The 25,710-nt window shown below is 54.2% G+C and overlaps 1 protein-coding gene across 13 annotated transcripts in view; it reads right to left on the bottom strand.

Annotated features, from left to right (window-relative positions):
• SCN5A (sodium voltage-gated channel alpha subunit 5) overlaps window positions 1-25,710 on the bottom strand; it is a 94,703-nt gene that overhangs the window by 23,680 nt on the left and 45,313 nt on the right. For 6 of the 13 annotated variants that reach the window (XM_053221667.1, XM_053221657.1, XM_053221655.1 and 3 more), the window contains exons 13-21: window positions 21,740-21,872; window positions 20,631-20,869; window positions 12,224-12,397; window positions 10,608-10,964; window positions 6,641-7,087; window positions 6,362-6,451; window positions 5,194-5,352; window positions 2,582-2,702; window positions 1,508-1,662 (exon numbers count right to left, since the gene is read on the bottom strand). In XM_053221667.1, the coding sequence (XP_053077642.1) occupies window positions 1,508-1,662; window positions 2,582-2,702; window positions 5,194-5,352; window positions 6,362-6,451; window positions 6,641-7,087; window positions 10,608-10,964; window positions 12,224-12,397; window positions 20,631-20,869; window positions 21,740-21,872 (1,875 nt within the window). Of the gene's footprint in view, window positions 1-1,507; window positions 1,663-2,581; window positions 2,703-5,193; window positions 5,356-6,361; window positions 6,452-6,640; window positions 7,088-10,607; window positions 10,965-12,223; window positions 12,398-20,630; window positions 20,870-21,739; window positions 21,873-25,710 lie in introns of all 13 variants that reach the window. The other 7 variants (XM_053221659.1, XM_053221658.1, XM_053221661.1 and 4 more) reach the window with 4 other exon arrangements.

Genomic DNA, 25,710 nt, shown 5'->3' with positions numbered 1-25,710 from the left:
ATCGACGTGGTTTTTTTTTAAACTGTGCTTGGCTGTCTACCCTGATTAGATTCACCATTTGCTTGCCAAAACTCCTCCTCACTTATGCCAGGCTGAGTTTTTCCTCCACAGCCCAGACTACATGGCTCTGGCTGCCCTTGTTTGTGGCTGTTTAAAAACAAAACTCGTTAACATATTGTCAAATCATCCTTCTCTGAAGCCTACAGAGATTTGGCTCTAGCTGCTGATGGTAAAACAGCATGCAGCCTGCAAGTCATGGCTCCAGGCCCACTCTGGGACAGAGGAGGGCAGTACAGAATAGGGTGGGCCCAGAGATTTAGGAGTGACAGCCGCAGTGCCTCCCCATGGCCTGCCCCCGCAGGAGGCAGCACAGAGTGGAGGCACACAGCCTTGGGTCAAAGTGCCCCTCTCTCTTGCTCTATAGTTCAAAGCATTCCCTGTTTGCTACTCATCCATGGGGTTCTCACCTCCCCAGCAATATCAAGCGCTTCCTCCCTTGGGCCAGGAAAGTTACTATCTCTTCTGCCTGCTTGACCACCTGTCTCCCTGCTCACCAGCATCTTCTAGAACTCTCTCCAGGGCTGTCCCATCTCCTCCTAGAAGGACTGAGAGGTCAGAATCGGGTGCTTGGTCAAACCTCCTTGTCCTCCACGGTCCAGCTGCACTTGCTGTCTCCAGGGAATCTTCCTGATCGCTCCAGTCCCCCTGACCTCCCAGCCATTTACTCCATTCTTGTTCCGTTGTCTCTCTGGAGCTGATCTCTACCCCAAACCTACTGAATCTGGTTTCCCCAACTAGACTCTGAGCCACTGAGGCTGGGGTTGGGGTCTCCTCCTCTTGCTGCCCCCCATGGCTCATAGGCCTAGATACAAGGAGAGCTTAGAAAAGGCCTCTTGAACGAACAGAAGGTCAAGACAAAGGACTCTGGAATCTGACTGCCTGGGTTCAAATACCACGTCTGCTGCTGAGTGAGGTGGGACCTTAGGCAAGTTATTTAACGTTTTTACAAAGGGTTATTGTCAGGATCCAAGGTGATACCGTATAGACTGAAGAGCACGGCCTCTCGCCCTAGAACACGTGGAATAAGTGAAACTACCAGTGTCACATCAGCCAGCATTGTTACCTGCACCGAAACGGCCTGACGGGGCTGTTTGCAGCTGGGTGTGTCACCGGAGCTTGGGGGGTAGGAGGCTGGTGACCTGCGACCTATGCCAGCTGGGTGCTGTGAACTGGGGGCAAATCACCCCCCTTTTGTGGAACACAGGGGTCTGGAAAGATGACCTCTGTGAGCCCTTCCTGCTCTGACCTCCGTACGTGCCCTGGTGTTGGGAGTTTGTGGGCTGACTCCCGCTCCGGGGGGCGGGGGGCAGGGGAAGCACATCTTCAGCAGAGGCTCTGCCCCAGTTTCCGGTCTCCTCCCCAGCCTCTCCAGCGGGAGACTTCCCTTCGCCGCCCTCCTCCCCTCCTCCATCCCTCTCTGCCCAACCCTGCATCCCCAGGAGGGTACCAGTGCTCCGCTGCTGAGCAGGATCATGAAGATGATGAATGTCTCGAACCAGCTGTGCTCCACGATGCGATAGCAGGTCTTGCGCAGCCGCCACCAGACCTTCCCCGGGGCCTGCGTGGTGTCCACGGCGCAGCAAGGACAGCGTCGGACGCAGCCTGCGGGGGTGGGGAGGGGGAGGGGTCAGGCCCAGGCCGGGGCCTGCCAATGCCCACGCCTGATGGCGGAAGGTCGGATGGTGGAAGGAGTGACTGAGAGAAAGAGGGTATGATGTGGAGTAATGAACGGGGTGGGCGGGGGTGGTGGACGGCAGGAAGCACCGTGGTGCTGTCCTCGGGGCCCACGCTCAGCAGGAACTCGAGGGAAAGGCCGCGTGGACTGGGCACCCAGTGAGTGGCTAAAGGGCCTGGCAGGTCTGGGGTGGGGGGAACGCTGGGGCTGGGATGGGCTCCTGCTTCTCCTCTGCTCATCTGGGAAACTCTCCCCCTGGGGAAATATTCCCGAACCCCTGGGGTGCTCTGGGGTGCCCTGTCCCTGGGCCTTGTCCATGTTTGCAGTTTTTGAAACTTGGGAAGGGCAGACCGCTCACTGAAAGCCCCAGATGACAGGCCACGTGGAGGGCAAGCTCTCATTTTAGTCCCAGCTGCCTTGCGAATACACCACCCGTCCGTAGAGTTACAGACGCCAGCGACCAGCACGGCCACAGGTCACACCCACAGGTATTTACAGAAGGCCCACTGCGTGCCGGGCACCGTGCCCACCTGGGGGCACAAGTGAAGACGATGGCGTTCCTGCCGTGCTACCAACACAGTGTCACTACGACTACCAACGCAACGTCGCTGGTCCTCGGTGCCGCTGACCCACACTGCCCAGCCCAGCACTCCGCGGGCAGACTTGCCGTGATTCAAGTCCTGGGCACGAGGAGGGGCCCTGGGGTCACGAGGAATGGGGTAGAGAGGGCAAGCATCAGGGACAGGGTGTGGAGCCACATGGCCCCTGGCCCCAAATTGCTACTGGTCGTCCAGTAGCCCTCTGGGCGGGGCAGAGGCCGGGGCGAAGGGCCACGCTGGGCAGTACCTTCGGTGAAGCAGTCCTCTGGGTCCTTGACGTCCTCACCCAGGTCAGGGATCTGCTCCAGGAGGTCAGCAGTGTTGGTCATGTCTGCTGTGCTCCCTTCCGAGTAACTGTCCTCCTGAGTCTGTGGGCAGGGGTGTGGGGTGGGGTGGGTGAGGGCCATGAGGAAGCCTTCAGCCTGGAGCCCAGAGTCTGGGGCAGCCGGGGGCTCCCTAAAGGGAAGGTGCCCAGACTACTTTCCATTACACACCCTGGAAATCTGAGCCCAGGGTGGGGACCTGCCCCGGGCTGAACTGAGGCCCCTCGGGGGTCCTGAGTCTGTGCTGGAGTCTAGTGTGGGGTGCAGGGGGGTGTGTGGGGAGGGAAGGCACTGGGGACGGGAAATGCATCCAGCTGGGAACAAACGGACACGGGCAGCAACACCGACACATCCGGCCAAGGATACACGGTAGTGGCTTGGCACACAGAGCCAACAGACATGCCACAAGGGGAACAGAGTCAGGACCAGGAGCACAGGCACATACAGGTGTGGGGTCAGACACGCAGAGAACAGGCCAGCAACCCAGCCCGCACTTCTCACCCAGTTCACAGGGAGAGTGGAGTAAAAGCAAGAAAAGATTGGAAACGTCCCTGCCCCGCTAGGCGGGGTTCTGCTGCCCTGACCTTGCATAACCTGATTATAGCCGGGCATGTGCACGCAGCCTGCCCTTGTGAGTGTCTGTGTTAGTCTCGTGTGGGTTCCAGCGTGCAGGGGCGCAGTAGTGGAGCCTGCTGGTGCCCTGCCCGGTTCCCTCTTAGCCACGGCACCGTGAACGCCGGCTGCTTAGCTGGCTCCTTCTCCAGAGCACGGTCTTCAGCTGGGGGCGGCCGTCCCTGGTAATGGCGTGGGGGCTACAGCCCAAGCCAAGGGCGGCTGACAGTGTTGCACCGATATGGGAACACAGAAGGCCAGCCCCTTGCCTTGGGGTGGGACAAGGCCATGTGCAGCTCAAGCTCCAGGGCTCCCAGCGGACCAGGCTGAGGCCTGAATCCAGCACTGGCCTTTTGCAGCTTCTTTCTCCCTTGGCCTCACCCTGCTTCTCCCATTTCTTTCCCTATCGGCTTCTCTGAGGGTGCTCCCTCGGTAAATCATTTGCACAGGAAACCTGTCTCAGACTCTGCTTCTAGGAGCCCTCTCTACAGACAACCATGGCACGGCCAGGGCAGGGGCTTCTGAGAAGGAAGGGAAGCCTTCAATGGCTTCGGATCCCATCTACGCCGCCAGCTACGTGGGCAAGCCCGCATCTCCAGCTCCGCTTGGAGATGAGCTGGTTTGAGTTCCCGGGCCTGCCTCTGCTCCTGAAGCTGCCTTCTCTTCCCTTCCTCCCATGACTCACTCCTCTGGTTTCTCACAGTCCTCTTAAGTTTTGGTGTTTGTGATGGGGAAGGGCTGGACGCTGGTGGGAAAGTCGAGAGGGCCCGGGTGTAGGGAGGAGCCGTGGCCCTTTTGGGGTCCCTGTGCCTTGGAGGGCTTCCTCCTTCTGCCCCCAGCTTCACTATGCAGCGGAGCTGGGAAAGGCACGAGCCCGAGGAGGTCTCTGTGCTACTTTTTCAGACACCGGAGCTGCGTAAAGTCCGCGGGGCTTCCGGTGGGAGCCAAGCCTTCAGGACCCCGCCGCAGGTGAGATGAGGGGTCCTTCTCCCAGGAAAACCCAGCCCACTTCTCTCTCCCTTTGATGGGTCCCACCACGAACTGATTTGAGGAGAGGAAGACGTTTCGACATTCCAGTACGAGAGCCCCCCCCCCTTCTCTGCGACTTTTGTGCCCCTCCCGTTTCCAGGTGCCTTTCTGTGTCAGACCCTCCAGGGGAGAAGTGTGACCCGCACCGTCAGGGTGAAGACTGTATCGGGCGCTCGTGCTCCAAAGATGACCATGATCGCGAGGCCTCCCACGAGCCCATCCCGTGACAGGGACCCGGCAAAATGGGCAGTGCTCTGCTGGGGCAAGTCACGACTGCCGGCCAGGGCCAGGCTGCAGGGCAAGAGCCACGGAGCGCTGTCTCTGACCGCTTGACCTCCCCCTTCCGTGGTGAATGGGGGTGGGTGTGCAGGGTCGGGGGCGTAGTGGGCAGAGCCATGGTCCCTTAGCTCAGGGGTTGCCGACTCCAATGCTTACAGGGGCCAGGCAGGTGCTGGAATGAAGTCAGGCAAGTGGGGTCTGTGGCAAACCAGAGGGCTCCTGCCAGTGTCAAGGAGGGTGGGCAATGTGCCAAGAACTTGTTCTCAGGGCCCCCCGAAGTTCCCTGGGATGGGGTAATTCATAGGACAAACGTTTGGCAGAGAGGAGCAAAGCACAGGAACCGAGTGAGGAGGGGTGAACACAGGGAGGTGTAGGGTTAGTCCTGCATCAGGGGTCTCGGCTGGCTGCTTCCAGAATTTCCCGGAAGCCCTGGGCCCCAAGCCATCCCTCCCCTGTCCTGCCCACGTTCCCCTCCGCCGACGGGTTTCCCACACTGCCTGTGACAGCGACTACAGTTCCCACCAGCAAATGCAAGCGTGTGTCAGGGCCTCTCACGGCCTGGCTCCAGTCCAAGCGGCAGCACCCGGCCGGCTTCAGGGACAAAGGAGTGCGTTACCTCACTGCACCCTGGGGCCGGGGGCTCCACTCTCCGCTGCTGCCGCCAGTCTGCCTGAGCCACACTGGCCTCGGCCTCGGAGGAGGGGGTCTCTGACACCTGGCTCCAGGCCCTGGGCTTTGGGAGGGCCTCTGGGCTGCCGGAAACAGGCTGGGATTCCTGCTGAAGAGACCCCCAGCCCGTGAGCCACACAGCCAGAGTGTTTTCCAGGGCCCTGCCTACGCGACTGGAACACTGCCTCCTGCCCTCTTCATGGGGCCTCCTCTCACTGAAGATCAAGGGCCTCCAGGGCCGGAAGCGGGCCGCTGGGAGGCTCCTGGCCAGCCTGGCATAAATCTCCCCCTCCTCCCATTCCCTGGAAGGGTGCAGCTGGGCTGTGATGCCCAGCTCCAAAATGCTGGCAACTCCACTTAGGAAGGATATGCTGACTTCTCCCATGAGTTCCCACGGCACTCCTTATACACACACACACACACACACACACACACACACACACACATACACCAGGGAGCCAGAGTCAACAGGCTCAAGAGAAGGAAAGGAAAAGGAAAAGGAGCATCCTGGAGATAACTGGAGGCCGTGGTCCTGGCAACACCCACACTGCCCTCTCCCAACTCATACTGTCACTGTCCCGCAGCCTGGTCTGACTCAAGGGGCGGAAGCTGGCCTCCGGGACCACTGGGAGGCAGAAAGCTGTGGAAGCTAGCCCGAAGCCTCAGATTCACTTCTACACACGGGGAACCGTTGTTCCTCACAGCAAAGCCGCTCAGGGCAGGCCTAAATGAAGCAGCCAGGACGGGCCCAACCGGACAGAGAACCACTCACTGTCTGACCTGAAGACCTAAGGAGAAGCCATCTGAGCCTGGCTCAGGCCACGGGAAAACTGAGGGGGTGGGGGCCACCGTCTCTTTTGTCCAGACTCTGGTCCTAAGTGTTAAAAATAACAGGTTGGGAGATAAGATAGTGCTGTCTCTGACACCTGCCATCTCAGGGAGGCTTATTTTTAAATCTCAGAGTTAGCCCTGGGCCTGGGAGGAGGGGAAAGGGCAGTGGCGAGGTCAGGAGACTGCACTCCTTCCCCACTAGGACATTCTGGTCGGCGGTCCAGGATGTCTGGCTCTGTCGCAGGTGCATGAGGAACTCCTAGCAAGCCTCTCTCTTGCCGTACCTTGGTTCCCCTTTCCGTGCGATCAGCTCTCACGGCTAGCATCAGATGAATGATGGACAGTAGCCCGTCCCCAGGTCCCCTCCGGGCTGGCTTGGGAAGAGAGGGTTGACAGCTGGCCTCAGCACCCCTGTGTGAGGCTGCCCTTTGGGAGTGGCCTGTCGTCTACCTCCATCCCATTCCTGCTGGGGCAGCTGCTCTGAGCGAGGCTGGGATCCCTGGACAGCAGAGCCCTGGGCCCTGCATGCGCAGGTGCTGCACAGGTGGGCGGGGGGCACTCACCTGCTTACTGGACTCTTCCTCTGTGCCCAGGCTGTTTTCCTCCTCCTCCTCTTGCTCCTCTGTGTCTGACTCAGCCACGGCAATGGGCACACACACAGGCTCTGTATCCCCCGGGGTGCCCTGGCCCGGCCGCTTGTCTTCCTCAAACCGTGTCTCCTTGCGGGCCGGAGGCGCCTTCTCTGGCTCTGGGGGCGGTGGGGGTGGGGAGCTGGAGGTGGCCACACAGCGGGGCGGCTGGCCGTGGGCGGCAAGGGCCGCGGGCTTCTGAGGCCGCCGCTGTAGGAGCCCACAGCAGAAGTCCCAGGTGGTCCGCTTGAGGAAGCGCAGGCCGCGCTGGATGCGTGCCAGGGCCAGCTGGAGGTTGTTCATCTCCCCGTCGTCGTCGGGGGCCGTGAGGTTGTCTGCACTGAAGGAGCTGAGCAGCAAAGCCAGGAAGAGGTTCAGGACCTGTGGAGGCAACAGATCCGGCTCATCGAGGCGGGCACCACACCAGAGGCATTCGGCCTCGGGTCCGTTATGGGGAAACTGAGGCTGAAAGACCTTAAGGACTGCCGCGGCAAACAGCTCTGGGCGCGAGCCTTGGGCCCTCATCCTAACGCTCCAGTTGTCTTGAACATAGTGAGTTTGGCTGTAAATGAAAGACCAATTCCCATCCCTTTTCCCAAGGGCTCGGATACAGTCTGAGTTGAAGGCATTCAGGCCCAGGGTCAATGGGAGAACCATGGCTTCATCCAGACGGGGCCTGCAACGGGGCCTTGCTACCTTGGGAGTAATGGAGGACTGTGGGGTTAGGAGGGGCACAGCGTTGCTCCCTGGGAAGTGGGATCCAGTCTGGGATCACCAGGGACAAGACAGAATCCCACCCGGAAGCAGTCTAGAATTCCCGGAGACTTTTCCTGGGAAAGGACCTCTACATCTGTTGGCGAAGAAGGGGCTGGTGATGGGCCCCTGAACTGGCTTGACACCTGAAAATCTGGGGCTTCTGCTTAAGGACCTGTATCCTTAAGAGACTCCTTAAGTGAGGTGTGCAAAACCCGTCTCTCTTTGCATGGTCTGGACTATTGCTCGCTGTTAAACCACCCTGCAAGTGCAAAGCTTTAGCTTCTGTTAAAAAAAAAAAAAGAGAGCACTTTTGCTGAGTGACAAGAGGGTGGCCGTGGGTCCATTTCCCAGCCTCGTGGAGGGTAAGTGAAAATGGTGGTGGGCTTGTTCCCACACGTGTCGCCAGGCTGACAGGCCAGAGACACAACCTCCCCACCTGGGGGGGGCAGGGCTTGGTGCTTTTTCCTCCCAGCTGCCCCCAGAAGGGAGTTCCCCCAACGGGGGCCCCCACGGCTGGGAGCTGTGTGACGATGTGTGTGCAGTTCTCACTAGGAACCCACTCTGGGCCCCTCTCTGGCTTCTCACAAGCCCCTAAGACATGCCTGGTGCCAGCCAGAGAGCTAGGGATGAGAATTCTGAAGAAAGCAGCAGTCAAGTTGGAGTGCCGGCAGTCAGAAACACGCCTTTCAGGAGTGCACGTTCACAAGGACAGTGTGGGAAGGTTGAGAAGCAGGATCTGGCATTCTACATGGGGAGATGATCACTTCTGACACCAGGCAGCCCTTCTCATGTCACCCCTGGGGGGGTGGGGCACGTGACGTGATTCAGGGCTGCTGTCTACACTGGCCTAGGCCTGGCCTGCTTCTGCTCCCAGTTGCCCAGCCCGGACCCTCTGCCCTCGCCCGTGCCTCGCCTCCAGGTATCTGGGGTCTAGGCTGGGGGGCAGCGAGGCGGGGGGGGGGGGTGCCTGGGCAGCCCTGGCCACCCTTACCAGGCACCAGGTCCTCCCTTGTGGCCTGCTTCTGAGGCTTGGTTTCTTCCAGTGCTTTCCCCGTCAATCACGCTGCCGCTCCGCAGCCCCTGCCTGATCATGACTTCCCATTTCAATGGCAATCTCGCTTCCACCCACGCCCGGCAGCGGCCCAATTCCTGAGGCGACCAGGGTGGGGGCTGTGTGGGCTGCGTTAGCTTCCCTCCTCCAGCGGCCTCTAATCTTCTCGTTCCCAGGCAGATCCGCTAGGAAATCGCAGGGCTGTATGTGTGAGGGCAGCGGGCCTGGCCCCGGGCTGAGAGCCTGGCATACCCGCGTCCTCCTTGGAATACACAGTCTGGTGGCCCCAGGGCTGGGCCAGGGCTCAGTGAGGCTCCATCCTGAGGGGCGGCCAGCAGAAGGAAAGGAGGGGGGTGCACTGTGTACCGATGCCCTGCCCCCTCTCTGGGCTCCACCTGTGGGGCTGGGGGAAGCCTGATCCCAACCTGAGCCGGGCCCACCCTTGCATGGTTAGGGCACACTGGAGGAGAAAGCGGGCAGGCTTGGGGAAGGGCTCTGGAGCCTACAGCCCACGGTACTTGAGCCAACCACAAGCCCTATACTGTGAGTCTACACGGCCCACACCACAGGAGTCAGACCGCGTGGGTGTGATGTCTGAGCACGTACGGACCACCTGTGTGTGTGCTCAGGCAGGTAGCTTCATGTCCGCAGTGGACAGTGACTTCTTCCTGAACCGCTCACTTGCCTCTTCCAAGAGCTCATTCTCTGGCATTTGGAATTTTGATCTCCCTCAACTCCAGAATCCCCCACATTTAAAGATACAAGGCAAGAAGCACATGTTCTAGGACAGGTGGACATGGGAACAAAGGCCTGGGTCCCTCATGACAGGGTAGCAGGGACTGCCAGCATAGCTACCCAGGATGACATACGAGCTCCCATGGGCCCTGCCTTACCTGGGCCACCACCTGCTACACCTGTGCTTTACTCCCTCTGCTCCTTCCCACTCTAGCATCACCTGTCAGGTCTGCTCCAAATCCTCCTCTAGGAAGCCTTCCTTGATTTCCCCTGCTGGAGGGGGTCAGTGCACATGGGCTCTTCCTTAATGCCTCTGATCCTTCTAACCAGATCGACAGTTATTTCCGGCCTGTTTGAACTCTCCACTTCCCCACTCTCCCGTTGGTGAGCAATGTCAGGGCCACATTCACCTCTGCATGCCCAACGGCATCTGCCACAATATTTTGTATGCAGCAGGGGCTCAGTAAATGACTGTTAAGCTGAACTGAAAAATGATGTGATATATCATTGGTCGTAAATAACTAATATAATAGTGGGTAGATGAATAAATAAATAAGTTAAGGGATATAAAACAAGCATATAATAAACAAACAGGTAGATAGGTGGGTGATTGAAGGAAAAAGCAAGTGAAAAGTGATGTGAATGGATGGATGGATCAGTGAGTGAGTAAGGAGAGAGCTGGACGGATAATGGGTGGATGGAAAGGACTGGTGAATGAGTGAATGGATGAGTGCGTTGCCAGATGGATGTGGGGTGGATTAATGAGTGGAGGGACAGATAAGAGAGTAAGAATGTGGGTGATGGATGGATGGACAGATGGATGGATGAATAGGTAGGGGTGTGCGTGTGTGTTTATGAACGAATAGGGGTTGATGGATGGGTTTGGATGGGCAGAGAAGTGGAGGGGTAAAAGAAGGAGGAAGTGGGGATGGCCGGAGGAGTGAATGAATAGATAGGACTGGTAACTGGGTAGACAGATTGACAGAGAGGTGGACAAATGGACGGGCGAGTTGGCGGGTGGGTGATTGGTAAGTAGACTGGTGGCTGGGTCGGGAGGCGTATGGACGGGCAGAGGGATGGAAGAATGAGCGGATAAGTGAATCGATGGACTGGTGACCAGCGCGTAGGTGGATGAGTAAATGGGTACAGAGGTGGTGGATGAGGAGACAGACGAAAGGACAGGTAACGAACAGGGGGATGGATGGACGGGTAAAGGGATGATGCGAGACTGATGGGTAGATGGACGGTTTGATGGAAGGCCGAGTGAACGAGTGGATGGATGGAAGGAAGGCTAAGTGAATGGACAGATGGGTGACCGGGCGGGTGAGTGTGTGTGTGGTGTATGTGTGGCCAACTTACCACGAGGTTGCCAATGACCATAACAAGCAAGAAGACCAGCAGGCACAGTGACTGGCCGGACACCTCCATGCAGTCCCACATGGTCTCGATCCACTCCCCACAGAGGATGCGGAAGATGATGAGAAAGGCGTGGAAGAAGTCCATCATGTGCCAGCGAGGCAGCAGGCCCGAGTCGCTGATGCGGTGCCTCAGCTCCGAGTAGTTCTTGCCAAAGAGCTGCATGCCCACCACGGCGAAGATGAACACGATGATGGCCAGCACCAGCGTCAGGTTCCCCAGCGCCCCCACTGAGTTCCCGATGATCTTGATGAGGGTGTTCAGTGTGGGCCACGACTTGGCCAGCTTGAAGACACGCAGCTGGGGAGGGAGGCGTCATTGTCCCGCTGCCCACGGACACCCTTGCCCCACTAGCTCCCGCCTGAAAACCCAGGGAGCTTGTGGGCACGTTTCCCCAAGAGCGGACACTGCTGTTCCTCTCTACAGCCTGAGGGCAACTTCACTGGGCGCTGCTCTGGGAGTCAGGTCACCGTGTCCAGATCACCCCCCCACCCCCCCATCAGCCCTGCTCTTCGTCCCTACACCGGCTTCCGACTCAGGCTCACTTCCAGGAACTTCCCAGTAGATTCCTCCAGCATGGAATGTCCTTCCTCTTCCAGACTCATCCTCATCAGGTCAAACCATCTCTGATTTGCCCAACTGCCTCCAACCTTCTCTCCTCTCAGTTATCACGGAGAAAGGGAGCAGGCGCTTAGCGCTTACTGGATACCTGCTGTGCCAGGCCCGTGCTTAGGATGGCTCACCTCACTCAGAGCTCCCAAAAACCACATGAGGCCGGCACTTACCTCCTTTGACAGATGGAGAAGCCAACCCTGAAAGGTGTGGCAACTTGTCTGCGTCCATTGGATCATGGCAGTGGAGTCAGGGTTAGAACTCATAGCTTCCACTTTCTCGACTGCCCCTACCATCCTGCCTTGCAAGCCCCCAGTGAACCCAACATTGCCCAGATCTCTTCTAGGAAGCCTTCCCTGATCTCCTCCAGCCCCCTGCGTGGACGTCTCAGGCATTCTGCACTCAGAGTGGTCCACAGACCAGCAGTTTGGCATCACCCTAGACCTACTAAATGAGTGTCTGTGGTTTCACAAGATCCCCAGATGATTTGTATGTGCATTAGAGGTTCCCACATGCTGACCCTGAAACCAGGAGGGCAGAGCCCCAGGGGAGCTGTCGGCAGACCCGGCTCCCACCTGTTCCTTGCCACGTGGCTTTGGGAAATTCGTTTCACTTAAGCCTTGCTCTCCTCATCTGTGAAATGGGTATGCAGTAATACTAGCTCCTGTCCTGGGATTCTATGAGGACTAAAGGAGGCACGGTGAGCCACAGCGAGCTTTGCAAGTCGTCAGGACGGCCACCCCAATAGCCCCCCCAGAGGAACCTCTCCAATCTTGCCCCTCTCTGTGCCCCCCACATCACCAGCGCTGGGGTACCCAGCAAATAGCTGTTGGGTGAAGGCACGATGGGTCCGAGCAGGGGAAACTGAGTGGTGACCTCGGGGGGTGGGGTGGCCTCAGTGCCCCGGGCCCTCACCCCACCCCCCTGCAGCGGGCCCAGCCGGGTACCAGGCGGAAGGAGCGCAGCACTGACAGGTTGCCCATGCGGGACAGGCCCAGCTCCATGAGGCTCAGGATGACAATGATGCTGTCGAAGATGTTCCAACCCTGCTGGAAGTAGTAGTAGGGGTCCAGAGCGATGATCTTGAAGGTCATCTCTGCCGTGAAGATCCCCGTGAAGACCTGGGGAGGCACACAGATCGGGGTGCCCAGTGTTTGGGCTGGAAAGACCCTCTGGCCAGGAGGGGTGCCCTGCTTTCTGACTCTTGCAACCCTGGGGGCACCCCCCCCCCCGGGCTGCCAGCTCTGGCTGCACCCCGGCTCCCAGTGGGTGCTTGCTCGGCCACGGCCCAGCCCCTCGGGGATACCTGCGGCCCTAGCTCACTCTTCAGCTCACCACCCGCGACCAGCTGGCCTGGCCCTCAGAAAGAGCCGGGCCCGCCTCAGGCTCTAGGCAGACTCACAGCTCTAGGAGGCACCTGGGGGCAGGGGAGGCCGAGGTGGGGGTGACACCACCCAGCCTGACACCTTCCAGCCCGTGTCACCGCCGGAAGTGCTCTCCCTCCGCGAGGGCCAAGTACACGCATTCCCGCCAACACTCAGGGCTCTCATGTCTCAGGGCCTTTGCCCCTGCTGTTCCTGCTCTGCCTTGTCCACGCACTGAACTCTCGTCACTGCAGTAACAGCCAGCGCCCCCCTTCTTGAGGCCTTGACAATGTGCCAGCCCCGGGCTGGAACGCTCCTTTTAACCCAACCAACAACTCGACGAGGAAAGTATCATTATCCCCATTTTACAGGCGAGGAAACGGAAACACAGAGAGGTTAAGTAATGTGCTCGGGGACACGTAGCTAGTACCTTCGAGAAGCAGGAAATGAACGCAGTGTTGTGCTTCAAGATTTAGAGGAACCGCCTCTGCCTCCTGAAGAAAGTCTCCAGGAGGCAGAGGCTGGGTTTCCCTTGGTTCGTTGACACAGTTCGGAGCCACCCAGCCTGGGCCAGCAGAGCCCCGCGGTCCAGGAGCCCACCGCGTGGTGGGCCAGGCAGCCGTGATCATAACCAAGTGCTCTGCAATGTGCCAGCTGCCTCGACGGGAACGTGGCTCCTGGAGGTGGGGATGGCCTGTGCAGGCACGGCTGGCAGGAAGTTGGGGCCTTCTTGGAGCTGAGGGGGTTATTGTGAGGGCAGTGAGGAGGCACTGGGGCGTTCTGTGGGTGAGGGGCCAGACCACCCCTGGGGACAGTACCAGGGCTTCAGCAGCTGTGAGGGAGGTAGAGGCCAGGGATGGGAGCCTGAGGTAGCCTGCCGGGGTCAGTAAACAGGAGGGGATCACCTAGCCCTCGGCACCCGGAGGGGGCTCTGAGCCTAAAGGAGAGACGGAGGGGTACCTGCATCAGCCCCTCCCCCTGCTGTCTGGATACGGGGTGGGCTGGGGGCAGGGATTGCTACTGGCCAGGGTGGGGGGTGGGGCAGCGGTGGGGTGGGTGGAGCGGGGACCAGATGGCAGGTGGGCGGGCCCCGTGACTTCAGCGGTCCCAGAGGGAACTGTTCCCCCACCAGCTGTGGTCTTGGGGAAGGGAGGGCCCCCCAAATCTCTCAGCCTCAGCTCCAATGCCTGGGCTGCCCTCACAGGTGGGGAGACATCCTTGGGTTCTTCTGCGCCTTTCCTCTGCACCCAAGCCGGTCTCCGGGTTCTGTAACGCAGAACCTTTCCATCCCCCTGACTCTATTCTCCCCCTGCTCTTCCAGCCACGCTGGTCTCCTCCCTGCTGTTCCCTCCTCAGGGCCTTTGTATGTGCCGCTCCCTTTCCCTGGGCCATCCCCTCCTCCCCCAATCACCGGCTCGTTCCCTTCAGGTTTGGGCTTAAAAGCCACCTGATGGATGAGGCTTCCTGATGCTTAAAATCACGACCCCCTCCCACCAAACTCCTCATCCCTCTTCCCTGCTCCATTTTTCTTTCCCTCACTTACCACCATCCGACATACTGTGTATGTGGCTGTGGATTTGGCTAGACTGGAATCTCCACAGGAGGGACCGTTTCTGTCTTACTGCAACAAGAACAGTGCCCAGCCAGCGGGCAGTCCACCAACATTTGTCGAATAAACATACAAATGGTTGGGCTTCTGACCTTCAGCTCCTACAGTGCCCGGTATCTTGCCAGCCACACTCCCTGCACTGGGTCTCCCTGGGAACCCCTAAGGGTGGGGCCTGGGAAGCCCCTTCCTCCGACCCCGGCTGGCCCTCTGGTCTCCCCCATCACCTGCCTGAGCACGCCAGGGTAGGTGGGTTCTTAAGGCCTGTTCGACAGACCCACGGATGCTAACACTCATTTCTGGGAAAGGAGTTCAGGAAAGATCCCTGCCTCACTTTGTCCGGGTGCAAGGCTATTCTGGCCGCAAGAGAGCAGATATTAGCTGGCATTGGAAGTCAGAAGAAAAAGACAGCAGAGGCTCTTGGGGAATGCCTCTTGGGGGAGTGATCACTGGAAGCTCTTTAGACCCGCAGCATCTTGAAGAGCCCCGATCTGCTCGAGCAGAACCTGAATTTTGACTAGATTGCCAGGTGATTCGAGCACTGGTTCTCAAACTTGAGGCACTTGGGGAGCTTTAAAAATACTGATGCTTGGGTCCCACTCCCAGAAATTCTAGTTAAATTGGACTGGAGTGCAGCCCAGGTATTGAGTTGTCTTTTGTTTGTTTGTTTTTGTTTTTAACTTCCTAGGTGATGCTAACATCCGGCTAAGCTTGTGAACCATTGCTTTACAAATGCATACATTTTGGTGCCTGAGTCTTCCTTCCAAAGGACCAGCTCGGGTTTTCTAAGGCCTTGTGATCAAAGCTTGATGGTTTAAGACACGCAGAGAATGGCAGCCAGACCCAGGTTTCTAAGCTGGATCTGCCACTTTATGGTCTTGGGCCAGTTTCCTCATTTCCCTGAGCCTCGAGTGTCCTCATATGTAAAATGGGGATAATAACAACCCCATAGGAGATCTCTAAGGGTTAGAGCTAATGGATGCAAGGCAGAGGCTCCTATGAGAGGGCCATTATTGTTATCAGCAGCAGCTTTTACTATGATGGATGCGAGTGGCCAAGAGTGCCAGGCCCAGGTAGGGTCTGCCTTCAATTCTGCCTGTTTTTTTTTTTTTATTTTTAAATTTTTTTTTTCAACGTTTTTAATTTATTTTTGGGACAGAGAGAGACAGAGCATGAACGGGGGAGGGGCAGAGAGAGAGGGAGACACAGAATCGGAAACAGGCTCCAGGCTCCGAGCCATCAGCCCAGAGCCGGACGCGGGGCTCGAACTCACGGACCGTGAGATCGTGACCTGGCTGAAGTCGGACGCTTAACCGACTGCGCCACCCAGGCGCCCCTATTCTGCCTGTTTTATAGCCTCACTGGGATCTGGTCGGCAGAGGCTGTGTGGGCGGGGACGTGCTTTCCTTGGCTCCTGGCAGGGGGGCCACTGCGCAGTGCTGATGGAACCATAAACTTGCTTTTAAAATTTAATTATTTGCAAACATCCTTCAATACCAATTAAACATGATCTATGGCATCTTCCTTCCTTCCTCCCTTCCCTTTTCCTTCCTCCTTCCCTCCCTCCCTCCCTTTCTTCCTCCCTTCCTGAACAGTTGTGGAATATTCCACTGTACAGATATGCCATAAGTAGTTTAACCATCTCCCTGCAATGGGCATTCTTTTGTTCCTATTAAATGCATTGCCATAATAAATATCCGTCCACATACATGTTTGAAAACATCTTGCCCAGTTCTGTTCTTAGGATAAATTTCTGGAGATGGAAGTGCATAGTCAATGAGGTTCTGACACATATATTTCTAATTTAATTGCACAGTGGTTGGAGATTGAAGAATGCATGATACCCTGTCTTTGCTGCAACTTGCTTTGAGACATAAAATGTGGTCATTTTGTAAATGTTTCATGTGTATTTCCTTTAATTGTTGGGTGCTGTGCTCTGCACATTCAATAAATGAAACTTTTTTATTCTTGTTATTCAAGTCCTCTAGATCCTTGGTGATCTTTTGTAAGCTTGACCCATCAGTTATGGAGGGCGGCCTCTCACTAAGACTGTGGTCTTGTTAAATTGATCTCACTGTCTGCTTTGCATATTTAGAAGCTATGTAATTTGGTGCATGAAGGTTTAGAGTTATATATTCCTGGTGAATCATTCTTCCATCTTTATGTTTTGGATCTCTTTATCCCTCAATAACACTTTCTGCTTTAAAGTATTTTTTTGTTTGGTATTAATATAACTCTATTAATTTTCTTGATAGTATTTGACTGTTCTATCTCTTTTCCATTTCTTTTTCTTCAATCCCTTTTAGGGATTTGTTTCCCAAAATATGTTTGGGCATCTTTTGTAAAAAAAAACATATAGCTGTGTGTAATTTCTTTACCAAACTGACGATCTGTCTTTTAACTGGTGAGTGCAGTCCCCACTTCTATTTATTGCGATTTCTGGTATATTTGGACCTACGTCTTCATTTTATTTTGTGCTTCTATTTTTTTTTCTTTTGCTTCCTTCTATCAGGTTGAATTGTAAAATTGTAAAATTCCTCTATTTTCCTCTCTACCGGCTTGGCAGTTAAGACTTTCCATTCCTATCCTCTTGGTGGTTGCCCTAAAAAGTTTTAACAATCAGTCTTGAGTTCAGAACATCTAAATTAATATTTCATAGTGTACATGAACTTAGGCCATCCTACCTCCGATCCCTGTTCCATGCCTATCTTAGATGCTGCTGTTGTTCAATATTTTAGTTCCTACTTTTTATACCCTCCAATCAGCAATCCTTATTATTATTGTATTCACAGTCAATGCTTGCTTGGTTTTTCCCACATTCTTACTATTCCTTTCAGGATCTTCTCAAATCCTATTTCTGCAGTCATTTTACCTCTTTCTGAAGTATAAATTTTTGTTATTGTTTCAGAGAGACAGTCTGTGTGTAGTAGGCTCTTGGTCTTTGTTTAGCATACCTTTGTCAATGGTAGGATGATGGGTATAGAATTCTAGGGTGTCTAGTGTTTTCTCCCTGAATTGTGAAATGATTATGTCCCTGCCTTCTGGATTTTGTTGAAGCAACTGCGGACTTTGCTGTCTTTCTAACTGTTGTTCCTTTAGTAGGCAATCTTTCTTGTTTTGGTTGCTGTATGATGTCTTTGCTTTTGATGTGCAGCATGTCTAGATATCTTATTTATCCTGTGCAGGATGTAATTCCTGAATCTAAGGGTTCATTTCTTTTTATCAGTTCTCACCTATTCTTTCCTTGAATATTCCTTTGCCCCCATTCTCCTACTTTCTCCTTCTGGAACTCCTATCAGCTGTATGCCTTACCTTCTCATTCTGACTCCGTGTCTCTGAACCTTGATTTCATAATTTCTGTCTCTTTACTTCCCTGTTCTACATTCTGGGCAACTTCCTTAGATCTAAAATTATATTAATTTAATTCTCTCCCCAGCTATATGAATGTGCTATTTGATTTATATATTGAGATTTTAATCCCAATGACTGTTTTCCATTTCTAGAGATTTGATTTGGTTCTTTTCCAAAGCTGTCTTATTCTTTTATGTTTTTAATTCCTTCTTTTTGTAATGTTTTATTTATTTATTTTTGAGAGAGAGAGAGAGAGAGAGAGCGAGCGAGCACAAGTGGGGGAGAGGCAGAGAGGGAGAGGAAGACACAGAATCCAAAGCAGGCTCCAGGTTCTGAGCTGTCAGCCTATAGCCCGACACAGGGTTTGAACCCACGAACCGTGAGATCATGACCTGAGCCAAAGTCAGTCACTTAACTGACTGAGCTACCCAGGAGCCCCTTTAATTCCTTCTTTTATGTCTTTAGTTTTTACAAACATTCTTACTTTATAATCTCTATTCGACAATTATATCATGGGACATTCTTAAGGGGATAAGCCTCCATGTGTGTGTGTGTGTGTGTGTGTGTGTGTGTGTGTGTGTGTGTCTGCTGACTCTTCTTCATAGTGGGGTATTTCCTTGTGTATTTTGTAATTTCGAGAATACACTTGGCCTGGGTTAAAAGTGTGTCTTTTCAGAAAAGTTTTGTGCTTGCTTCTTGCAGCAACATATCAACATATCATAGGATCACTTTATCTGTTAAACTTTAGGCATAGGTTCCAGAAACACTCAGCTATAAACCTGAACTCCACATCTACAGAAGGCCAAATTCATTGTCACAAGCTTCCAGGGGTTACTTTTTCCTCCTCTTCAGTCCTGGCTGAGACTGACAAGCTTCCTTCTATATCATTTCCCAGATTCAGTGCCAGGAGTTTTTTCTGGTTCACTGTTCTGCCAAATGTAGGGCTATATTCTCATGGGGCTACTCAGTTCCAACCCCTACTCACAATGTCTAAAGACTTGTCTTGTCTCTACATGTTCACTGAAATCCAAATCCCCAGATTACCCAAATCAGCAATATCACCTGCTCCCGACCCCCACCCGGGGAACTACAGAAACACCTCACCTGTAAACTGCTATGGTTTTTAAGTTCCTTTCTGTTTTTGTTACTTGGGGATTTTTGTTATTTTCTCATGAGCTTTGATATGCATTTCAAAGAATACGTCCTATATTTTTAGTTGTTTCCTAGTAGGAGACTCATCAGGATTTTTGGTTCACTGTGTTAGGAACAAAAGTTGCATTTGCTCTCCAAGTGATGGGCTAAAAGTCAAATCTCGCGATCTTCTCTTTTATGGAATTGGTCTTTAACGACATGCTTGGAAAGGTTTTTCCCATACCGAGGTTATTTTCCCATGCTTATCTTTATGGTTTGTTTCTTTACATATAACATTTAAACCACTGAGGATATATTAGCTTCAAGACAATCAAAACCTTACGTAGCAGCAATAAAGCTATCCAAATGAAACACAATGCAGCTATAATCCAATTACATGACTTATTACTAATAACAGAGCCCCAAGTTTAACACACCTTCACTTCAGTCACAACTCAGTGATCCAGGGAAGCCACCAGTGTTCTTTATCACCTTGATTTGCTGCTCGGCCCAACTCAGCTGGTCACATTCCAATAAAACTGCCTTCAACTGCAACCCACCTGAAGACCACCCAACACGAGCCAGGCACAATCGTTCCGTGAGACACCTACAGACTATAATATAGCTTTCTATTTGCATATGGAAGAAGGAACGAAAGTACAATTATAGCAAAATGGACTCACGTTTGCGAAAAAAATTTGAGTAGACCCCAAGATAACTATCTAGAGTTCTAGATATGGAAGTTATAAACCAAGAGAATCCTCAACAGTCCATGGTGTAGGAGACCTGCCTGCCTGGGGTGAGGGGAGGGGACCACCTGTGAAACCAAGATAGGGCAGTATCTGTACTAAGAGAACGCTTGGGCTGAATGACCCTCTCCTTCACCCAACCTCGGTGATGATCCCAGGAGCTCCTTTCCGAGGCCACTGGACACTTTGCCAGAGTTCACCTGGAACCCCCTGGGAATGGCTGACTGTGCTTAGCTGGGCAGAGCCCATAGGGCCCTGCTTGTCAGAGTCAGGAGACAGTAGTTACATGCCCAGCTCTGCCACTACTATGTCACCTCTTGAGCCTCAGTTTCCCATCTTTAGAATCAAGAGGTAGGAACTGATTTGATCTCCAGGGGAAAAAAACCATCAGAATTAGAACCCAGACATTCTGACTTCCAGGGGCAGTCTCTTTAATAACATCAACAGTGACAGTAACCACAGACCACAGCTATCATATATTTCGAGTGCTTACTGTTTATCAAACTCTGAGCCAAGCACATTACACACATTATCCTATTCAATTCTCATTAGCTTCCTATGAGCTTGGTATTGTCATACTAATTTTACATTTATTAAATTAAACAAATCCTTATTTTGCCAATGACTGAGACTAAGTAATTTGCTTGAGGTCACATAGTAAGAGCTGAGTCAGAATGCAAATCTGGCTCTGCCTGATTGATTCACTACACCCAACTATCCATCAGTCCATCATCCATCCATCCATCCATCCATCCATCCATCCATCCATCCATCTTTCTATCCTTCCTCCCACCTCTCCATCCATTCATCCTTTCCCTAAGAGAACTGCCTTTTATGGCATAGGCTCCTCCTCCAATACTAATGGCCGTATCTCACGTCCCTGCATATTTCAAGTTCTCCCCCAACTCACTTTTGTTTTCTAGCCTCTGGGCATCTTTACCCCCAACTTCTCACTCTCATCTACATCTCTCAGCTCCTTAAAACCTGATCCTGACACTTCCTGCTCCAAGATGTTTTCCATGATGACTCCCACCTTCAGAAGATCCTGTTGTGCTCTGAATCCCCCCTCGCTATCCACGAGGGCTGAGCCAGCTGGCCAAGAGCCCTTCACACTAGGATGCCCATTTGAGAGTCGGCTGCCAGTGGCCCTTACCAGGTTTCCAACCTGCAGCATCTCCTCGAATTCAGTTGTCATGTTGTAGTGCTCCAGTGCCATGAAGAGCGTGTTAAGCACGATGCACATAGTGATGGTGAGGTCAGCGAACGGATCCATGACCATGAACTTCACTCTCTGCTTGATGGACATCCACAGCGGGCAGCATTCCCAGATCAGGTAGCGTTGGGCGAAGCGGGTCCAGCATGGTGGACATTTGCGGTGAGACTCTTCCAACTCTGGGGGTAGCCAGTGAGCAGGTTTGTTTTTGTGGACTGGCTCACATGTAATTTGGTATGCCAGAAAAGACATATGACTTAGCTGGGGAGATGGCAGGGCTGCTACATGACAGGGGGACCGTGAGAGGGGCACGGAAGGCCAAGGAAAGGTGTGGCTTGTGTCCTGGCCCCTTACTCTGGAAATACGACAGTGGAGGGCCACAGGGACAGGAGGTCAGGATGGATGTGGGGACAACTGGGACAAGACAGATTAGGACAGATTTGGGCTCCCTCGAGACAACAGTCTCACATAGACATGGGGACGCTCAGAGGAGGACAAGCTGAAGAGGATGAGACAACATCTGAGATAGGCAAGTTCAGATCTAAGGACACGCAAAACAGAAGAACAGACGTGGGCATCTGGGACATGTTAGGACAGATGGCGGGTGCCTGGAACAGGCCAGAAGAGATATGAACACATATGGGACAGGAGGGAACAAGACTGGGGAGTGATGCCAAGTTCAGACTGGAATGGCTGGGGGTTGCCTAGGGTGGGAGTGGCCGGGACAGATGTGGGATGCCTGGAATAGCCTGTGGTAGGCATGGAATGGCTGGGAATAGTCTAGAACAGGCGTGCTGGGCCAGGGTGGTCGCAGGAAGGCATGGGGATGCTTGGGAGAGGACGGGATGAGACTGGTAAGCATCTGGGACAGGCCAGGACAGCTAGGGGGAGGTTTGGACGAGACACAGATGTGGTGAGGACGGACAGGCAGCAGAGACCAGAAAGCCTGGGCCAGCTGTGGGAACGTCCAAGGCAAGCCAAGCAGCTGGGGGATGTTTGGCTCAGGTCAGGCTAAGGAGGAGCGTTTGGATGACACCGGGGGTGCTGACCTTCCAGGGCGCTGGTGAGAACACTGACTGCGCTGAGTGCCCGCTGTCGCTCTCCTGGTCCCTCGAAGCCATCGGCACGTGGAGCCTGGGGGTTCAGCATCTGGGGCCTGCCCGGCTCCTCCGACGGGGTGGTCTGGGTGCAACCAGCAGACAGGCATCAGTCTGGGCGCCAGGGTCCTGCTGAACCTGGGGAAGCTGCTGGGCCTGGGGCAGCTGTCCCGGACTCGGGTCTCGGGGGCCACAGGGAGACAGGACGGGGGTCCTTATGGGACACGGATGCTGGGTTTCTCTGCTCCCAGAGAACTCCCTCCCTGTTAATAACTCCCCCATCCCTCTCGCCACTCATTATCTCCTTCATTCTCCTTTTCGTCATCTGCTCTCGTCAGTGGTGATTCTTGAGCGTGGACAGGAAACTACATGTAACCAGATGCTGTCATTATACATTAGGACATGCAAAACCAATCTGGGAGTCTTAATGGACCACAAGGTCCCTAGAGTCAAGAGCATAAAGAAACAGAAAAAAAATCTCCCGTGCTCTAAGGTGACATTAATAGAAGCATAAAGCACAATGCTTAGACACAGCTGGTGGGAGCTTCTGTGGAGGCAGCTTGGCTCTCTCGGCCAAGAAGATGTTAAATTGGCTCTGCAGTTCCTCATCGAGCAAATCTACCTTCATAAATAATTATACACGTGCACCAAAAATATATACGCAACGATGTTCACTGCAGCATGCTTCCTAATACCATAAAAACAAAACTAATCAATGGAAAGAATCCTAAGATCAATTATGGATACAACCCAACTCTGGACTCGGATACGGACAGTAAAGACAACGACGTAGTCCCGTGTGCGTTCCCATGGGGGCCCCTCCGAGACAAACAGTTTGTGGAAAAGCCAAGAGAAAGGTCCGGAGGACACACACGGAGTTGTTCAACGGAATGTTTCCGGGGGCTAGGGTTGGGAGGAGAGGGGAGGCCAAGGAGAGGGTGGAGTTGCCCTTCACTTCTGCACTTCTGCGCTGGGGGACTTGGTCGCAGTGCACCTGCACCGTTTTTGTAAGTAAAACAAGCAGGTCTAGAGATGGAGACGTGGTGTCTGAGGAGGGGAGGCGGCAGCAGGCACTCTGGGCTGGCTCAGAGCCCCGCCTCTCAGCGCCACGGGGGGAACCCACGACACCGCCACGGCGGCATGGCCCTGCGTGACCAGGGTCCACGAGCCCGAGCCGGGGCTGCGCAAGGCACCGGGCTGTTCAGCACGCAAGGGTGAGGCTCTACAACCTCTGTGGGTCGGAAACAAGATGGCCTGGGCTCCCCCGGGCGGCAGAGCCAGGGCCTGGGGTGGCTACCAAATCCAACTGCGCTCAGGCCAAAGTCAACCTTTGCGATCGGTGGGACTGGCCTGAAATGTTGCCTCGGGAGGGAGTGAGCTCCCCAGTCGGGGAAGTACTCAAGCAGAGGCTCCTGAGAGGGCCGCGGGGGCTGCTGTAACAGTAGTGGCTCTGGCCCAGTGGAGCCACACACAGGGCCCCCTTAACTCACAAGCATGTCTTAAATTCTGCCAGCTTCTCTTCTCCTCCTTGACACTGCAATAGTCTGAGTTATCAGTTAGTGAGTATTTACTTGCTGCTCTCCCACTGTGGGGTGAAGTACCCGTCCCTGTCCCACTGATGACACACGTGCTTTGGCCAATGGGATGTTAGTGGACGTGACGTGAGCAAGAGCACCTTAAACGCCGTCTGCCTTGCTCTTGCGCTCCAGTAACCGTCTATGAACACAGCCTCCCCAGGTAGCTGCCACCCTTTCGGCCTGAGCCTCGGCACAGAGGCATATGGAGCAGCGCTGAGCCTGCCCCACAGTGTGCAGACCGAAGCAGTGCTGCTCAGCCAAGCCCCACCTAGATCTGTCAAACCACGGTCAACCTGCAGATAAGTGAGCGTGAGAATAAAGGCTTATTGTTAGCCACTGACTTTCGGGGTACTTTGTTACACGGCATTATTGTAGCAATACCTGACCGATACACCACCCTGGTGCAATCTATCATCTCTTCCCTCTATTCTCTACACAGCAGAAAGGGATTCCCTTAAAAAGTGAATCAAGTCATGACAGTTCTCTCCTCTTCTCATCCCACGCTTCCCATCTTAGAGTAAACCCACACTCAATTGCCTACAGGTGCCGCACAGTCCAAATCCCTTCTTGCTGTTTCCACCACACCTGACCCCGCCTGGCCCTCTCATGCCTCGAACACGGCAAGCCTACTCTTCTGGGGTACTTGCTGCTTCCTCTGCCTACAACACTTCTCTTCCGTATCTTTGTGGCTTGCTCCCCAAATCATTTGCCTGCCAATTTGAATGTCACCTCTTCAGGAAGGACTTCCTGAGTATTCTAAGAGCCATCCCCAACCCTCCCCCTAGCAACGTTCTGTCCCATGACCCTTACCGCTATCTGGAAATATTGACCAGTTTGCCATCTGTCTTCCTGACCACAGTGTAAACTCCATGCGCTCAGAGCTCTTGTCTGTTCACTGCTATATTCCTGGAGCCTCTAACTCAACGCAGCAAGGCTGGCACTGGATAAATGTTGGTTGGGTGAATAATTACTTGGGAACCAGGGGTTTGGGCTTAGTTCTAGCTCTGCCCATAACTTGCTAGATGACCAGGGGATAGAAGGATGCAGTCTAACCTGTGGAGGAAGAAGAATGGCCGTTCCCCACCCCCATCTGGCCTTCTGGGACAGGCACTCTCATATAGACATCTGACAGAATACATTTTCACCCTCCACCCCCTCAATCGGGATAAATTAAACATGAGCTGTCTGTTGGGCTGGCCCTTCTTCCCCTCTCCTGTGTTGGCTGAGCACCCACTATGTGCCCCACACTGTACCCTGTTTTCAGACCAGAAGTGAGCAGACGTGTCTCAATCCGATGCCGCGGAAGCTGCGAAGGCATTCCCAGGGGCCTATGCCTGCTAATCTCTTTAACTTTACAATGTCTCCATCCTGGTCTGCTAATTCCTTTAACTTTGCAAATAAGCCCCTTGGCCTGCTAATCCCTTTGAGGTTACAAATGGGCCCCACAGAAGTGAGAAAGGGTGAAGTCAGAGTTCCCAGTAATGAAGTGTTTGAACTTGGATTCCTCCTGACGTGTGCAGCACAATGAGATGATTTTCTCCCTAATGAGATTAGGAAATTCTATTAGTGTTCTGGGCTGCTGAATCTGATTCCACAAGGCTGAGACTCCAGGGCTGGACCTGCTGGGGGGGCGGGGGGGGGGGGCGCCTAGACCACCAGGATTGGGTGTTCCTGGGAGGCCTGACATCCCGCCTTCCAGGTGATGGCTAGGGCCTTCCCAGGCCCTACCAGACGCTGTGATCTGCCCCCAGGGCACTCCCAGGACCCTGTCCTTGACCCCCTGCTCCAGAGGAGTGTGAGGGCCTCTGGCATACTGCAACGCACCCCAGGAATCTTTACTCCTTCCTCCTCGATAGTAATGGCAACAGATAATAATTACTCGAACCTGAGGCAAGTACAGGTCTAAGCACCAGACAGGTTTTAACCCTTTTTGTCCTCACCACAACCTGCTGACGTGGATATTATTTTATTTCCACTTAAGCGATGAGGAAACTGAGGCACAGAGAGAGTCGTTAACCTACATCAAGTCCCGCAGCCAGAGCCAATGTCTGAGCTGGAGCAAAACTGGCCATTTGGCCGTGAGGCCTCTCTCTTCAGCCCCACCTTCACCTTCCTGATCAAGGCTCTGGTCTTGTCCTAGCTTCCTTAGAAAGTCTCCCCTCCCCTGTCTCCTACAGGCCCTGGCGTATAAGCCACACATTTGTCCTTTTCCTGGGTGGGCTGCCCTGGGCACTGTTGGGGGGCAAGGGTCAGCAAGGACACTCCAGGGCTGACTGGGCAGTCATCGGTTGGTCACGGGCTCAGATGACCGAGTGATAAGAGCTCTGGCTGGCCTTTCACACTTTG

Source organism: Acinonyx jubatus, chromosome C2 (assembly GCF_027475565.1).
Source record: "Acinonyx jubatus isolate Ajub_Pintada_27869175 chromosome C2, VMU_Ajub_asm_v1.0, whole genome shotgun sequence".
Classification (NCBI taxonomy): Eukaryota; Metazoa; Chordata; class Mammalia; order Carnivora; family Felidae; genus Acinonyx; species Acinonyx jubatus.
This window is presented reverse-complemented; position numbering and strand designations above follow the sequence as displayed.